The sequence below is a fragment of the Tasmannia lanceolata genome, unplaced genomic scaffold (assembly GCF_043159265.1).
Source record: "Tasmannia lanceolata isolate RefF3 unplaced genomic scaffold, GAP_Taslan_0.1 ptg000024l, whole genome shotgun sequence".
Taxonomy (NCBI): domain Eukaryota; kingdom Viridiplantae; phylum Streptophyta; class Magnoliopsida; order Canellales; family Winteraceae; genus Tasmannia; species Tasmannia lanceolata.
Window position 1 is genome coordinate 13,432,346 of NW_027518701.1, and position 17,016 is coordinate 13,449,361.

Genomic DNA, 17,016 nt, shown 5'->3' on the forward strand with positions numbered 1-17,016 from the left:
GAAAAATAGAGTGTGAAGCAGACACATTATAATAAGACAAATAATTTTAGATGGGATACAAACTCGCATGATATGTAAAGAAGTCTTTCAAGTGATGGGGAGGATGAGAGGTACGATTAGACCTGCGTAAGAGCGGAGAATCAATGGGGTGAACATCTTCAGGGGATCGGGTCACAGGTACTTCTTCCTCTTGCTCATGGTCGCCTTGTCCTCCTTAATCTTCACTTTCTTCATCGTTATTTACAGGTCTTTCTTGATCTTCGTGGATTTGAAGATTAATTTTTCTATTTTCACCATTTGTTGTAGGAACCATTCCAGAATGCTCCCCCTGAGTCCTTTTTCCATGATTATTTAAATCGTATTCTTGGAAGGACTTGTTTTCATTAAATTTTACGTCTCTAGAGATATAAAAAAATTTATTTTTGGGATCATAGCACTTATATCCCTTTTTTATAGAAGAGTACCCCAAGAAGATGCATTTAATAGTGCGTGGATCTAATTTATCTCCCTTTTGAGAATTATTGTAAACAAAAGAAACTGATCCAAAAACACGTAAGTGAGATAAATCAATTTTTCTACCTTTGAAAATTTCAAGAGGAGACTTATTTTCAAGAATCCTACTAGGGGGCCTATTAATCAAATAACAAGCAGTTAGGATAGCATCAGACCAAAAAATTTTGGGAACACTTTTTTCAAACATAATAGATCGAGCAAATTCTAACAAATGTCTATTTTTCCTTTCAGACACACCATTTTGTTGAGGTGTGTATATGCACGAGGTCTGATGCAAAATGCCTTGATTTTTAAGATATGCTTGAAAAGTGTCATTATCCGAACGTAGAATTTTGATCTTAGCATTATATTGAGTTTTAACTTGATTTGAAAATTCTGTAAATTTTTCAAAAACCTCACTTTTAAATTTAAGTAGAAATATCCAGGTCATCCTAGAGAAATCATCAATGAAAATCAGAAAGTATCGTAGTCCATTGTAGGACTCAACAGGGGCTGGTCCCCAAACATCAGAATGAAATAAGTCAAAAGGTTTTTCAGCTTTATTTTTAGAGGATTGAAAAGGAAGTCTTGGTTGTTTAGAAAAATGACATACATCGCAATCATAAAAGATCGAAGGTAATTCAGGTTTCAAACACTGTAAGACCTTATTAGAAGGATGACCAAGTCGAGAATGTCAAGTCTTGCTTAGGTCACCATTATCAGCAATCAAGGCTTTATTCTTCTGATCCAAATAGTAAAGTCCTCGAGACATTCTTCCTTCACCAATCGTCTTTTCCGTGACCTGGTCCTGAAAGAAGACAGTGGATGGAGAAAAAATTGCATTACAATTCAGGGTGCAAGTAAGTTTACTAAAAGACAGAAGATTCGATGGAAATGAGGGCATAAAAGGACATCAGAATTTGTATTTTCTGAAAAGAAAGTAGTTCTTCCTATCCCTTTGACTGGAACAAGAGAACCATTTGCAATGGAAACAGGGGTTTTATCAGACACAACTTGAAAATAAGTTAAGGAATCTTTGTTACCAGTCATATGGTCTGTAGCCCCTGAATCTATAATCCAACTACCATTATCAGGATAGATAGTTGATTGGAAAGCATAAGGATTACCTGTTTCATGAGATGCAACCTATGTGGAAGAAGAACCATTTTTTCCATATTGTTGAAGGAGTTGAGCCAATTGTCCAATAGTGATTTGAGTATCGGTAGTCTGAGCAAATGAAGATTCACCTATTTTATTTTGACTAGGTCTTAAATGAGGATACTTTGCCCAACATCTATCAACAGTGTGCTTAGTTTTTCCACAGTGAGTGCAATAAAGAGGAGGCATGTTGCCTTGACCACTTCCATGGGTGCCAGTTCCATTATATTCTCCCTTTTCAGCTACATTATTTCTAAGTCTTTTGGTATGCTCAGAGTTTGCCTTAGCCGAAATAAAGGTAGATTTTTCACTTGTTTCAGATTCAAATTTTGTGCCGGCACTCATAACCTTTTTTCGAGTTTCTTCCCTTATTAAGGTGGCACACATATTTGACAAACTTCGCAATTCTAAAGAAATAATAAGTTGACTCCGAACCTGCTCATATTCAGGTTTTAACGCACGCAAGAGTTGAAAATTTTTCTCTTGTTCATTCCTCCTTTTTAACTCAACAATATCAGTAGTAAGAAGAAGACAGTAAACAGCTAATTCATCCCACATGGGTTTCAAAGTGGCAAGGAGTTCAGTTACAATCTTATTTTCCTGATTGACTTCAGAGAGTTCTTGCTTTAGCTGAAATATTCTAGCACAGTTATTTTGGTGCCCATAAATCTCTTTAATAGAGTCCCAAAGTTCTTTAACATTCGCAACTTGCGTGAATATTTCACCTATAGCTAGCTCCATCGAATTTAAAATCCAAGACATAACCAATTGATCATAGTTTTCCCTTCCTCGAAGCCCGGGTCAGTGAATTTAGGGATTTTCTTTTTCCCATTTATATAATCTGCCTTTGCTCTCCCTCCAAGGGCTAAAGATGCGGTTCTAGACCATGAGACATAATTTAGCACATTGAGAGGAACAAAGGTAAGTCTTATCCCATTACTATGTTCAGACTAATGAACAATAGTTTTACCCTTCGATTTCTCAATAGCATCCATGATTCATAAAATTGAAGGATTAAGGAGAGAAGGTACCAATATTGACGATCAACTTCCTCACGGGTAAGAGAGCCTTTGAGTGGAATGACAAGCTACAACCTCGATCAATAAGAGAAGTCAGCAGCAACACAAACTCGACTAGTAACCCAGAGCCTTCCGTTTTACCGAATATTGAGGAATTTGGATATTTTGCTAACGACACAAGAAAGGTGATTTGAGGTCAGATGGGTATTTTTATCATTTTACTCAATGCAAGATTAAACTTCGATTGACTTGGGGCTCTTTCTTGTATTTTGTACTGGAAGGATAAAGTAAGTAATAGTAAAAAGTATAAGTAATAGTAAAAAGTATAAGGAATAGAGTAAAAAGTGTAATGATGAAGGATGATAAAGCAAGTAAATGATGAAGGATGGGAAATAGAATATTTTGCAAAAAAAAAAAAAGTGTGGTGCATAGAAGAGAAAGGCACAGTTTCCACAACACTTGTCTAGAGAAGTGAGACTTTATCTTCTTGAGGAGGTTTTCTCAAAGAAGAAAAGCAAGGTATATTTTTCAGAGAAGTGAGACTTTATCTTCTTGAGGGTTTTCTCAAAGAGGAAAAGCAAGGTATATTGAAGTGGGTTTTCACAGGTATTGGAGATCACAGAGAAGATAAGCAAGAGAAATGCAGAAGGCAAAATGGAAGGAGGGGTTAGATGCCGGTCTCTTTTGTAACCAATACACACTGCTGAAATTCTTTTGCAAGCAAGATTGGGTGATTTGGGGTGGAACACAAGCAGCATGCACAAGATCTATGTGCTCTGATACCATGAAAATACACAAAAGATCAAAATGAGACAAGAGTTTTACGTGGTTCGGCAGTTGCCTACTCCACGATAAGAGAGAAGGTTTAGCCTTTCTTCATTCATAGAGATTACACATCTGTCAAGGAAATATAAAGGGGAAGAATACAAGAACCATTCCAAGATTTAATCTCAATCAAATCTCAGAGAATCCGCTAATCATCCATAAATAGTAACAAGGGTGGAACGGTAACAAGGCAACGACAATATTGCGGGAATGGCAAGAAGCTAAAAGTGGTAGCCCGGATATCTTCAACACCAACTATCCTCATAAGCCCATTTTAAAAGAAAAGACAAGCTGAGTTTGTGCAATAATAAAAACATAGTAATGCCAGTATCAGTAGCTAAATAAAAATTCAATCTACTCTCTCTCTCTCTCTCCCCCCCCCCCCCACCCTTTTCTTTTTCCTTTTTATTCCTCTCTCTTCTTTTATTTTCCTTTTTAGTCCTTTTTTCTGTATAGAAGTTAAGGGTGCAACTCGGGTCGGGCAGGTTGGGTTTTGAAGAACCCTATGCTACCCGAGAAATATCTCGGGACGGGTCGGGTTGGGTTTTTTTTCCTATAAAACCCATGATTCCCAAACCCGGCCCTACCCATGATAATTCTTGGGTCAGGTTGGGTCGGGTCGGGTTTTTTCACGTTGACGGGTTGTAGAAAGAAAAAAACAAATCTTCACACAAAAAATCTCTAAATTTATGTAATTGAGTGTATAAATTTAAGAAGGAAACTATATTTCCACATTACAAACATGATCACCTCAATAAAAACAATTATATCAATATATTGAAAAATAATTTGCTATGTTATTCAAGAGATAATTAAAAATGTCATAGTACACCTACATAAGTCAGGTCGGGATTAAGGTTTTTATCTTTAAACCCGATGCTACCCAAGATTGAGCCGGGTTTTTAAACTATAACCTGACCCTACCCAAGACCCATGATTTCTAAACCCAATCCATGCTATTTTCGGGTCGAGGTCGATGTGGGCCGGGTAAAACCCGACCCAAGTTGCACCCCTAATAGAAGTCCAAGTCTTTCCCTCCCTCTCTCTAAAGATCTTTGAAGTTGATTGATAGTGATAAAAGTTCAATTTCTTACTTAATTAGGCTACTAAACATTTTTGAGATTTTTCCTTTGTGAGAGAGGCTATAAATTGTTAAAAAATGCAAACATTAGGTGATATTGTCGATCAAGGGTACCTTTTGTTTTTTTTTGTAAAAGAGGGGTTGTCAGTTATGTCAGAGCATGAAAGATGACTAAAATACCCTTCCTCCCTTTTGACCACTCGTTCTACGATTCTCACCCCTTTTTTACCTTTTTACCATTGTTTTTAGGTTTTCTGCCTTCCATTCTCTCTGCCATAAATATGCAGCCAAATGTGTATTTTTTTCAATTTCTCACAGCATTTAACCCAATCTAAAGGCCAAATCAAAATGGGTCCTACCTATAGTGATTGAATCTCAAGAGGACTTTATCACTTTCCCTATTGACCGAACCCTTCTTTGAAGGGAATTTGTTTTTTCTCCAAAACAAAGGTGGGGCCCCACTTAGAAATAAAATTCAAGACTCAATGATTATCCAAACCGTCCAATTCATGGGCCACAATGAAATTCGATGTGCCCCCCTGCATCATTTCAGTGGGATGATCCAAATCGTCCAACTAACGGGCCACAATATAATTCCTCTAGGCTGATCTGAGATGTCCATTTAATGGGCCATGGCATGATTTGGTTGTACCTCCAAAAATCGATTCGCTGGGATGATCCAAATCGTCCAAATGATGGGCTGAAATGTAAATTGGTCTTGGCCCCAATAATTTTCATGGGATGATCTTATTTTTCCAATTGGTGGGCCACAACGCAAATTTGCCGCACCCCGCAAACATTTCTATAGGATGATTTGAACTGTCCATTTGTATATGGTTGTCGTTGTGGAAGAATGTTTGTATAGGTCAGTGCCATTGATTACAGTCCCTCACAGATCGGATGGTTAGAGTAATAAGTTATGTTCGGGCCCAACAAACAGGGGTGTAAAAGATGGGGGGGGGGGGGGCAGGTTGTTAGAAGATCCAAATGTTTATATAGAAGTTGGGCCCCAATAATTATCTTCAAAGGATGATCCTAACCCTCCTCTGATAGAAGTTGGGCCCCAATGATTCCACGATTGGAATCCAGATTTCAACCACTCTACTGAACTCCAATCGGAAGTTCAAAGGTACCACCAGACTTTCGAGTCGGACATCCGATTGGAATCCAGATTTCAACCACTCTACTGGACTCCAATCGGAAGTCCGAAGGTACCTTCAGACTTCCGTTTCGAACTCCTGAAATACCATCAATGCACTTATGATCACTTTTGGAACCACTGAAATACTATTACAATGTATGAACCCTTCAGACTTCCGATGGTACCTTCGGACTTCCGATTGGAATCCAGTTTTCATGCAACCTACTGGTCTCCAATCAGAAGTCTGAAGGTACCTTCAGACTTCCGTTTCGAACTCCTGAAATACCATCAATGCACTTATGACCACTTTTGGAACCACTGAAATACTATTACAATGTATGAACCCTTATTTACACTCTTAGAACCATAATTTACACTCTTGGAACCACTATTTAATCAATCGAAACCACTAAATTGTGGTTCTGAGGCCTACATAATGGTTCTGATTGTATACATACTGATTATGAGTACCTAAGCCACTATTAATACACTCATGATCACTTTTACAATGTATGAACCCCAATTTACACTCTTGGAACCATAATTTACACTCTTGGAACCACTATTTAATCATTCAAAACTACTAAATTATGGTTCTGAGGTCTACATAATGGTTCCGATTGTATACATACACCAATTATACACTCTTACAACTAATGCAACACTATTACAATGTAGCAACCACTACTTGCACTCTTGGAACCATAATTTACACTCTTGGAACCACTATTTAACCAATTGAAACCACTAAATTGTAGTTCCAAGGACAACATAATGGTTCCAAGTGTACACACACCAATGATACACTCATGATCACTTTCACAACTAATTAAATATTATTCCAATGTATCAATCACTACTTGCACACTTAGAACCATAATTTACACTCATGAAACCACTATTTAACCAATCAAAACCACTAAATTGTGGTTCTCAGACCTACATAATGGTTCCAAGTGTATACATACACCAATTATACACTCTTACAACTAATTCCAATGTTCAATCACTAGCACACTTGGAACCATAATTTATACTCTTAGAACCACTATTTAATTGATCGAAACCACTAAATTATGGTTCTAAGGCCTACATAATGGTTCCAAGTGTATACATACACCAATTATACACTCTTACAACCAATGCAATACTATTACAATGTATTAACCACTACTTGCTCTCTTGGAACCATAATTTACACTCTTGGAACTACTATTTATACTCTTGGAACCACTAAATTGTGGTTCCGAGGTCTACATAATGGTTCCAAGTGTATACATACTGATTATGAGTACCTAAACCACTATTAATTCACCCATGATCACTTTTACAATGCATGAACCCCTAATTACACTCTTTGAACCGTAATTTACACTCTTGGAACCACTATTTACACTCTTGGAACCACTAAATTGTGGTTCCGAGGTCTACATAATAGTTCCGATTGTATATATACTGAGTATGAGTACCTTAACCAGTATCAATACACTCATGATCACTTTACAATGCATGAACCCCTATTTACACTCTTGGACCCATAATTTACACTCTTGGAACCACTATATACACTCTTGGAACCACTAAATTGTGGTTCCGAGGTCTACATAATGGTACTGATTGTATACATACTGATTATAACTACCTAAACCACTATCAATACACTCATGATCACTTTGCAATGCATGAACCCCTATTTACACTCTTGGGACCATAATTTACACTCTCTCTTGGAACTACCATTTACACTCTTGGAACCAATAAATTGTGGTTCCGAGGTCTTCATAATGATTCGGATTATATACATACTGAGTATGAGTACCTTAACCACTATCAATACTCTCATAATCACTTATACAATGCATGAAACTCTATTTACACTCTTGGAACCACTACTTACACTCTTGGAACCACTAAATTCTGGTTCCATGGTCTACATAACGGTTCCCAGTGTATACATACTGATTATGAGTACCTAAACCACTATCAATACACTCATGATCACTTATACAATGCATGAAACTCTATTTACACTTTTGGAACCGTAATTTACACTCTTGGAACCACTACTTACACTCCTGGAACCACTAAATTGTGGTTCCAAGGTCTATATAATGGTTCCCAGTGTATACATACTGATTATGAGTACCTAAACCACTATCAATACACTTATGATCATTTTTACAATGTACGAACCTCTACTTGCACTCTTGGAACCACTATTTACAATCTTAGAACCACTAAATTGTGGTTCCTAGGTCTACATAATGGTTTCAAGTGTCTAAATGGGTTATTCTGAATGTCTAAATAAAGTAACCAAATGGGTTTGATAATGGGTTTACAACCATTGAACCATTTAGAACTTTACAACCATTCAACCATTGAACCATTGAGAGAGAGAGAGAGAGGTCAAAACATACATGTAAGCAATCAAAGACACCACTATAGAGAGAATGAGAATAAACCAAATCACAATATATATATATATATATATATATATATATATATATATATATATATGAGGAAAGTGAAGCTACACCGCCGGCTTAAAATAAAATGGGCCCACATTGTTTTGGTGATCCAAAGAATTCATTTGATTGGCCCTCACATAGATAGGGTGTCCACCAAAAATCAGCTCCATAGCATCATCCCAACCCTACGATTTGTGGAGGCAAAAATGAACGTGTAAAAACCTTCACAAATTTGTCCATTTTTGCCTCCATAGTTTGAAGGGTTAGGATAATCCTATGGAGCTGATTTTTGGTGGACACCCTATCTATGTGAGGGCCAATCAAATGAATGGTTTGGATCACCAAAACAATGTGGGCCCATTGTATTTTAAGCGGGCGGTGTAGCTAAGTTAGCTACACCGGTGGTGTAGCTTCACTTTCCTCATATATATATATATATATATATATATATATATATATATATATATATATGAAAACAATAACTAAAACCTAAGCAAGAGAGGACCTACAGGAGCACACGAAGAAAACTCAAGAGAACCAATGGAGGTCTTTTTCAAAAGGCAATGGAAATGGAGCTTAGAACGTTTGGCAATGGCAAGCTTCCATGGGGTTTCATGGAGTTTCTCACGTTTGGGGAAGAAGAGCGTAAAAAGGTGATAAGGTAGGTGAAAAGTGCATAGGGTGAGCTAAAATGTGGAGGTAAAAAAAGGAGGGAGTGTATTCTTGTCCTTTGCAGTTTCTAAAAGTACCTGACAACCCCTATTTCACAAAAAAACAAAAGGTGCCCTTGATTGAAAATGTCACCTAAACTTTGTATTTTTTTAACAATTTTCCCTTAAAAGTATATTTATGGTAAATGATACTAGCATTATTATGTTTTGAAAATTGTATTAACGCACCTTGTCTTTTCTAATTGCCTTTTGAGAGCTTTTTGGGAATTGTAATAACCTCTGACAGCTGACTAAAATATCAGTACAATATTTAGGGAAATGATAAATGCGCCCCTTTTATCAAATGGACACCCAACTGCCGTGTATGTGGCATTCAAATCCGTTGATTTCTTGTGACATGAAGTACATTATAGCCCTTTTGAGTCACTGATACACTGCTGGTGGGTGTCCCAAGTGATGAAGAGGAGCATTTATCATTTTGGAAAGATCACTGTTGTAGATGGACCCACTGTTGGACTTTTGAATCGGATTGGCATGCCCATTTAGTTTCCTCAAGAATCAGAATACCACCCTTTGGGTGGGAAAAAAATACCCCTTAATTGGATGGAATCGGAATAAGATGTCAATTTTGATTCCTAATCAGCACTGTATGGTGCATTTGGTCATTCATGTCAATCAAGACAAAGATCAGAACCGATTTAAAATTATAATAGAATGACTACCCAAAAAGTCACTTTTACAATCAATGGTAAAAGGCAATTTTTGGGTCCCAACGGCCGGAACTAGGGTTGCCATTAAGAACGAGCACATAAACCACTTTCTTTTTAGCATTTTCCTTATCAAATAGAGTACTTAAATCAAAGATTTTCTTCTTTTTTTTCATATTACTTAGTTCCCGTAAAAATGAATTTTACCTTGTATTTCTTAGAGAAAAATGGGTTAATGATGAATTTAAAAATGAAAAAAAAATAAACAATTTCAACTAGAAAAGAAAGAAGAGGAAGGGTGAGAAGCACTTGATCCTTCCAAGTGTGAAAAGTAGTTGTTATTGTTGAAAACCCAAGTCCATCTTGTACTGTCTATTTCTATGAACTCTCATAATCATTTGTACATTTTCTATGTCACAGAGAACATGCATGTTGAATTTCACTTTATTTGGTTGGGCCCCACTTCAACCCTAACTAAGCACACTTCCACTCCATGCATTTGAAAATGTATTGCATTTCTAATCATATGTGTGAGCAAGCAAACTGTGGAGAGTGGTGGTAACATTTTTGCTAGGAAGGTGACATTTGAATATGTTGGCACAGGGGAAAGAAGAAATGATGGGGAATTTGTGTCTTCTTCCATCTAGACAAAAAGTTCCAACTGTTGAAAAAAAAGGGAATTCTAAGACAAACTACACCTTCAAAGCCTGGCCTACCCAAAGATCTTGTTAGTTTAGAAGGCTTAATGTATACAAAATTGAAACACACAAATGCCAAAGTAGAAACAACACAAAAAAACACATACCGGCATACCGCCCCCATTTCTTTCAGTGTTTTGTAGTCTCTTTTCTCAAAAATTAGTTTTTCTTGTCTGATTTCTGGAGGTTTTCTTCTTCCTTTACATCTCAAGTAGGGCCACAAGAGAAGACACACATGAATCAACAAGAAAAAACCATGTGTCTCACTTTTATAGACCTTACGAATGATTTACTCTAATGAATATTTTCGTCTCTAGAGGTCAAGACTTGAATAGACCTTTATGATTCGGCCTTAACATGCCAAGTTTCGATGAACCTTAGTGTTAAGCCCAAAATTGGTAACAGATGAGACAGTGACGAAGGAGCTGATCTGGCGGGTCCAAACTGCTGAGCTAAATTAAGATTGTGCCATGCACAGAAGTGCACGAGGTCAAAAGGCCAACCCGTAGTCGTTGCTCCGGACAGGCCCTTCGACACTCAAGTCAGTATGAGCAGAAGAGTAAAACTAAAGCTTAGAGTTGTCTCTCATAATATTTTTCTATCTCCCTTTACCTTACCATGGGTGAAGGCTATTTATGGTGAGAGCTCTGGGGTGGTTGGATTACCTACCCCGGGACAGGTGTCGGCCCATGTGTGGGTTTGTTTTTACCTGCCCTTGGCGAATTACCAGGTTTCCCTTGGGGCTGGTGTCAATTCAGGGTGGACCCTTCAGGAGCCACGTGTCGACAGCTGGTTGGATGTGGCTTTTCATACCCCATCATTTGACCCCCAGTTCTCTAAGTCATTGTAGTGGCTTAGGGAAGTATGAGAGGTTGAGTCCCTAAGCGATCGGGTGAGCTGAGGTTCGGGAGGAAGCGAGTAGGCCAGCTTTCGATGTCTTACCTACACAGGGATGACCCAAAATACGAGGTGGAATAGTCTGGCAGGCCAGGCCCTCTGCATGGCCTGGGACGACCAGGAATATGAAGTGAAACATTCTGTCCAACCAGGTTCTCTGCACGGCCTGGGACGACCACAAACATGGAGTGAAATATTTTGGCCGGCCAAGCCCTCTGCACGGCCTAGGACGACCAGAAGTATGAAGTGAAATATTATGGCCGTCCAAATCCTCTGCGCGGCCTGGGACAACCAAAAGTATGAAGTGAAATATTCTGGCAATCCAAGCCCTCTGCACGGTCTGGGACAACCAGACACATGAAGCGAAATATGCTGGCCGGCCAAGCCCTCTGCACGGCCTGGGACGACCAGAAGTATGAAGTGAAATATTCTGGCCGTCCAAGCCCTCTGCACGGCCTGGGACGACCAGACACATGAAGCGAAATATTCTGGCCGGCCAAGCCCTCTACAAGGCCTAGGACGACCAGAAGTATGAAGTGAAATATTCTAGCCGGCCAAGCCCTCTGCACGGCCTGGGACAACCAGACACATGAAGGGAAATGTTCTGGCCGGCCAAGCCCTCTGCACGGCCTGGGACGGCCAGAAACATGGAGCGAAATGTTCTGGCCGGCCAAGCCCTCTACACGGCCTGGGACGACCAGAAACATGGAGCAAAATATTCTGGCCGTCCAAGAACTCTGCACGGCCTGGGACGACCAGAAGTATGAAGTTAAATTCTCTGGCCAGCCAAGCTGTCTGCACGGCCTGAGATGACCAGATTCTTGTCGTTTTGTGCGACGTGCCATATCCTGGCCGACCTGGGACGACCAGATTTTTGTCGTTTTGTGCAACACGCCATATCCTGGCCGGCTTGGGACGACCAGATTTTTGTCGTTTTGTGCGAGGTGTCATATCCTGGCCGGCCTGGGACGACCAGATTTTTGTTGTTTTGTGCAACGCACCATATCCTGGCCGGCTTAGGGCGGCCAGATTTTTGTCGCTTTCAGCACGCGCCATATCCTGGCTGGCTTGGAACGACCAGATTTTTGTCGTTTTATGCACACACCATCTCCTGGCCGGCTTGGGATGACCAAATTTTTGTCATTTTGTGCAACGCGCCATATCCTGGTTTGCTTGGGACGACCAAATTTTTGTCTTTTTCTGCACGCGCAATATCCTGGCTAGCTTGGGACGACCAAATTTTTGTCGTTTTGTGCAACGCGCCATATCCTGGCCGGCTTGGGACGGCCAGATTTTTGTCGTTTTATGAAACGCGTCATATCCTGGTTAGCTTGGGACGACCAAATTTTTGTCATTTTCTGCAAGCGCCATATCCTGGCGGGCTTGGGACGGTTAGATTTTTGTCGTTTTATGAAATGCGTCATATCCTGACCGGCTTGGGACGAGCTCAAACACTTAGAAGTTTTTTCATATTCGACATGTACGTATATTCATAGAAGGTACGTACATAGGCTACATACGTACGTATTATACGTATCCCTATACGTATACGTACGCTCGCCTCGCAAGGTGTGCCCCGCTTCATTAATGAGGGGCACGTGGCTCCTCCTGGTTCGCGAACGCAACCGCCACAAGCCTCAAGGCTATAAGAAGCGTGATTCACCCTTTATTTTTCACTTTTCACTTTTACTTCAGCCTCTCTTTTGCTCTGCCTGCTCGGCTGTGATAGCTTGTGGTCGTGGTCATCTACGAGTTATGAGCCTTTCTCTTCGAACCGGTAATCTTCTTTTTAGCGCGTCTTGATTTGATTCTCTTTTCTTTTTGTGTTCTCGATGTCCAATAGTACTTCTAGTTCTGAGTCGGGCTCTAGGTCATCTTCAGGGGAATCCACCTCTTCTAGCAGGCCATCATCTAGTTCATCGGAAAGGACCCAAACCATTCAGGCCAGTGTTCCCAGCCCGTACATGGCAGGTCCTAGGATTAATGTAGTTCCTCTTGACGAGCCCGTAGGTAGCGGGGACGCGGTGATTTTAGACTTAAACACCACCCCAGTCCGAACGGACAACTTCTACCGAGTAGAGGCGAGTGGAGGTAGTGATGTTGACGAGGCGTCCACCACATTCATTCCGGGCCGGGCTGCAGAGGTCATAGCTGAGGCTCGGATGGACGCCAATCCCCAGTACAACGTTTAGGCTCTTTATGAGGAGAACTACCTTGAGGAGTCCAAATTAGGGAAAGTTGGGGATAGGTACTGCATCCCTGAGCGGTTCAGGTTGAGGATGGCAATAGAAGGAGATAGGGCTTGTAACGATAGCACCAATGTATGTATCTACGAGGATTCCCTAAGAGCCGGCCTTAGGTTTCCCCTGTACCCCCTCTTCGCGGAGGTTCTCCGATATTACGGCCTAGCTCCGACTCAAGTTGCGCCAAACTCATAGAAAACGCTGGTCGGATTTATGTACCTAGTCCTGGGCCGGCTTCAAAGGAACTTGTCTATTCCGTTGTTCCGTGCGTGCGCATATTTGAAGAGGCATAAGGACGGAGGTTGGATTTATATAAGCCAACATCCTGAGGTCAAGATGATCACCGGCATTCCAACCTCCATACATATATGGAAGAACAGCTTCTTCTACGTCGAGGACAGCGAAGCTACCGAGCCTTGGCCGGTTCCTTTAAAATGGGACACCCCGGACATGCTTGTGTTAAGCCGCAAGCCGGTCCTGGAGGGCGAGGACAAGCTTACATTTGCTCAGGTCTGTGAGGAGCTGCAACGAGAGGGCCTGATTCACTGTGCGGAGTTCTCTAAGGAAGAGATTCTGGTCGAGCTCAGCATTAGTACTGTGATCCGGGCACGTATGTGGTTTTAGGCTAGTTTTGATGTTGAGCCCTTCTTTTGTTATTATTAACCGGTTTGTCCTGTTGAATTTCAGAGATGCAGAAGCAGTTCGCACTGGAGAAGGTAAGGCAGAGTGCCTTTGGGAGGGGCAAGGGCTAGAAAAGGAAGGCCCCCGAGACTTCTAGTCCTGCACCAGTGCAAGTCGCGCCGGCCAGGGGGAGCAAGCCATCGGTAAAGATCGTGGGCGTCTACGGTCGGGGAGCTGGATCCTCTAGGCTTGCAGAAGTGGTCCTTGGCATCCAATCCCCCCAGCAAGGCCCGCAGACAATGTTTTTCAACCCAACTGGGCCGTTCAAAAGAACGACATCGGCCTGGGTGACAGCCGGGTAGCTACGGAGATAGTCACCAAGGGCTAGTTGAAGCAGAACAAGCTCAAGGTTCTGAATGAGCCTCTGGACACGGCCAATGAGGCTATGTTCTCCTCGATCTATGAAGTATTTTTATTATTATTATTTTTAACCTTCACTTAATCCGCAGATCAGATGTTACTATAACAACCTCCACAAGAAAGGTCGGGCTTCTCTGCTGCAATCACTAAATCGGAGGAAGAAAACAGTAAACTGAAGAATGACGCCCTCGAGCTCAATAGGTCCATTGAGGAGAGGGACCTGGAGATTTCTAGACTTAAGAGTGAGATGGCCGCCCAAAAGGAGAAGGCCATTGACGCCCTCAATCAGCAGAGGGAGAGAGCTCGGGAGAGGCAGAAAGAAGTCGTGCAGAAGAAGGAGGACGAACTTGTCAGTTTGTTCACCGAGTCCTACAAGTTGGGATTCATGGATTGCCTTGGGCAAGTCAAGGGGTCCAACCCAAATGTCTTTCTGGAAGGCCTTGTCTTGCCTAAGCTGGTGGTCAGAGACGCGGATGAGCAGAACGCCCTCCCAGCAGCTGGTGCTTCTGAGGCAGATCCTCAGTGGGACGGCGGACACGAGGAGTCTTGAACTCCCCATCCTTTTCCTGTTTGGCGATACTGATAAATTCTTTTTGTAATGGCCCCTGAAGGCCCATTTTGTGTATATCTGCCCGTACGGGTTTTTTTATGAATAGAAGTCATATTTCGTCATCTATTGCTTTTGCTTGTGTTCATCTTTTTCTTATGTATGACTGGTTGACTTAGCACTTTAGGCCACCGAAATAAAAGAAGATTCACTTTATGTCGGATTTTAGAGCAAAGGCCTACTACCCCGTTTTGTTTCCGACAGGAAGTCCCCTTCCAACCTTATTAGGGATGAACCGAGGTGATCCAAGCAGCGCATACCCAAGTTTTATGGAACTTGGAATTTTTGCGAAGTTTGGTTTTCTGTCGTAGTTCGTTCCCAACCAGAAGTGCGCTTCCGGTCTTTTTGAAGACGAACCGGAGTGAACTAAGCAATAGATACCCAAGTTTTATGGAACTTGGATTTTTTACGAAGTTTGGCTTTCTGCCCTAGTTCGTTCCCGACCAGAAGAGCGCTTTCGGTCTTTTTGTAGACGAACCGGGGTGAACCAAGCAGTTGATACCTAAGTTTTATGGAACTTGGATTTTTTTCGAAGTTTAGTTTTCTGCCGTAGTTCGTTCCCGACCAAAAGTGCGCTTCCGGTCTTTTTGTAGACGAACCGGGGTGAACCAAGCAGTAGATAGCCAAGTTTTATGGAACTTGGATTTTTTACGAAGTTTGGCTTTCTGCCCTAGTTCGTTCCCGACCAGAAGTGCGCTTCCGATCTTTTTGTAGACAAACTGGGGTGAACCAAGCAGTAGGTACCTAAGTTTTATGGAACTTGGATTTTTACGAAGTTTGGCTTTCTGCCCTAGTTCGTTCCCGACCAGAAGTGCGCTTCTGGTCTTTTTGTAGATGAACCGGGGTGAACCAAGCAGTAGATACCCAAGTTTTATGGAACTTGGATTTTTTACGAAGTTTGGCTTTCTGCCCTAATTCGTTCCCGACCAGAAGTGCGCTTCCGATCTTTTTGTAGACGAACCGAACCAAGCAGTAGATACCCAAGTTTTATGGAACTTGGATTTTTTACAATGTTTGGCTTTCTGCCCTAGTTCGTTCCCGACCAGAAGTGGGCTTTCGGTCTTTTTGTAGACAAACCGGGGTGAACCAAGCAGTTGATACCCAAGTTTTATGGAACTTGGATTTTTTTCGAAGTTTGGTTTTCTACTGTAGTTCGTTCCCGACCAGAAGTGCGCTTCCGGTCTTTCTATAGACGAACCGGGGTGAACCAAGCAGTTGATACCCAAGTTTTACGGAACTTGGATTTTTTTCGAAGTTTGGTTTTCTGCCCTAGTTCGTTTCCGACCAGAAGTGGACTCCCGGCCTCATTGGGATGAACCGAAGTGAACCAAGCAGTTATCTAACCTGCACTGAAACACAAGGAGAGCTTGCAAAAGATGTAGCCTTTTTCATTTACTAGTTTCCAGGGGAATTACAATGATGGGGTCCTCTTCTCGGACCTTCGAAGGCGACGGTCTATTGATAGTATCTCCTCAGGTTTTTTGAATTCCAGGCGTGGGAGAGCTGGTGCTCGCCTAGTGTCTCCAATCTGTAACTTCCTGGTCGTACGATTTCTTTCACCCGGTACGGCCCCTCCCAGGTCGGGCAGAGTTTGCCGACCTTCTTCGGCTGAGAGATAGCGGCTTTCCTCAGGACTAAGTCGCCCGTTCGGAATTTTCTTCGGCGTATCTTCACGTCGTGGTAGTTGGACACTTTCTGCTTGTAGGCCGCAACTCTTATTCGGGATTCTTCCCGTAGTTCTTCCAGAGAGTCGAGGTTTGCACGGAGACCGTCCCCGTTGAGCTACTCATTGAAGTTGGCGACCCGGGAAGATGGGACACCAACATCAACGGGAATTACTGCCTCAGTTCCGAAGGACAGGTTGAAGGGCGACTCCCCCTCGTGGTGCGTGGGGTGGTACGATACGCCCATAGGGCGTGATAAAGTTCATCAGCCCACCGGCCTGCTTTCTCATCCAATCTCTTCTTG

The 17,016-nt window shown here is 41.7% G+C and overlaps 1 protein-coding gene across 1 annotated transcript; it reads right to left on the reverse strand.

Moving 5' to 3' along the window:
* Positions 1 to 1,186: 1,186 nt before the first annotated feature.
* Positions 1,187 to 2,391, reverse strand: LOC143857057 (uncharacterized). Its single transcript, XM_077367330.1, has 3 exons — positions 1,740 to 2,391; positions 1,405 to 1,619; positions 1,187 to 1,300 (listed from the first exon to the last, which is right to left on the reverse strand). Exons 1-3 carry the CDS (start codon positions 2,389 to 2,391, stop codon positions 1,187 to 1,189), a joined length of 981 nt encoding a protein of 326 aa, XP_077223445.1.
* Positions 2,392 to 17,016: the final 14,625 nt, after the last annotated feature.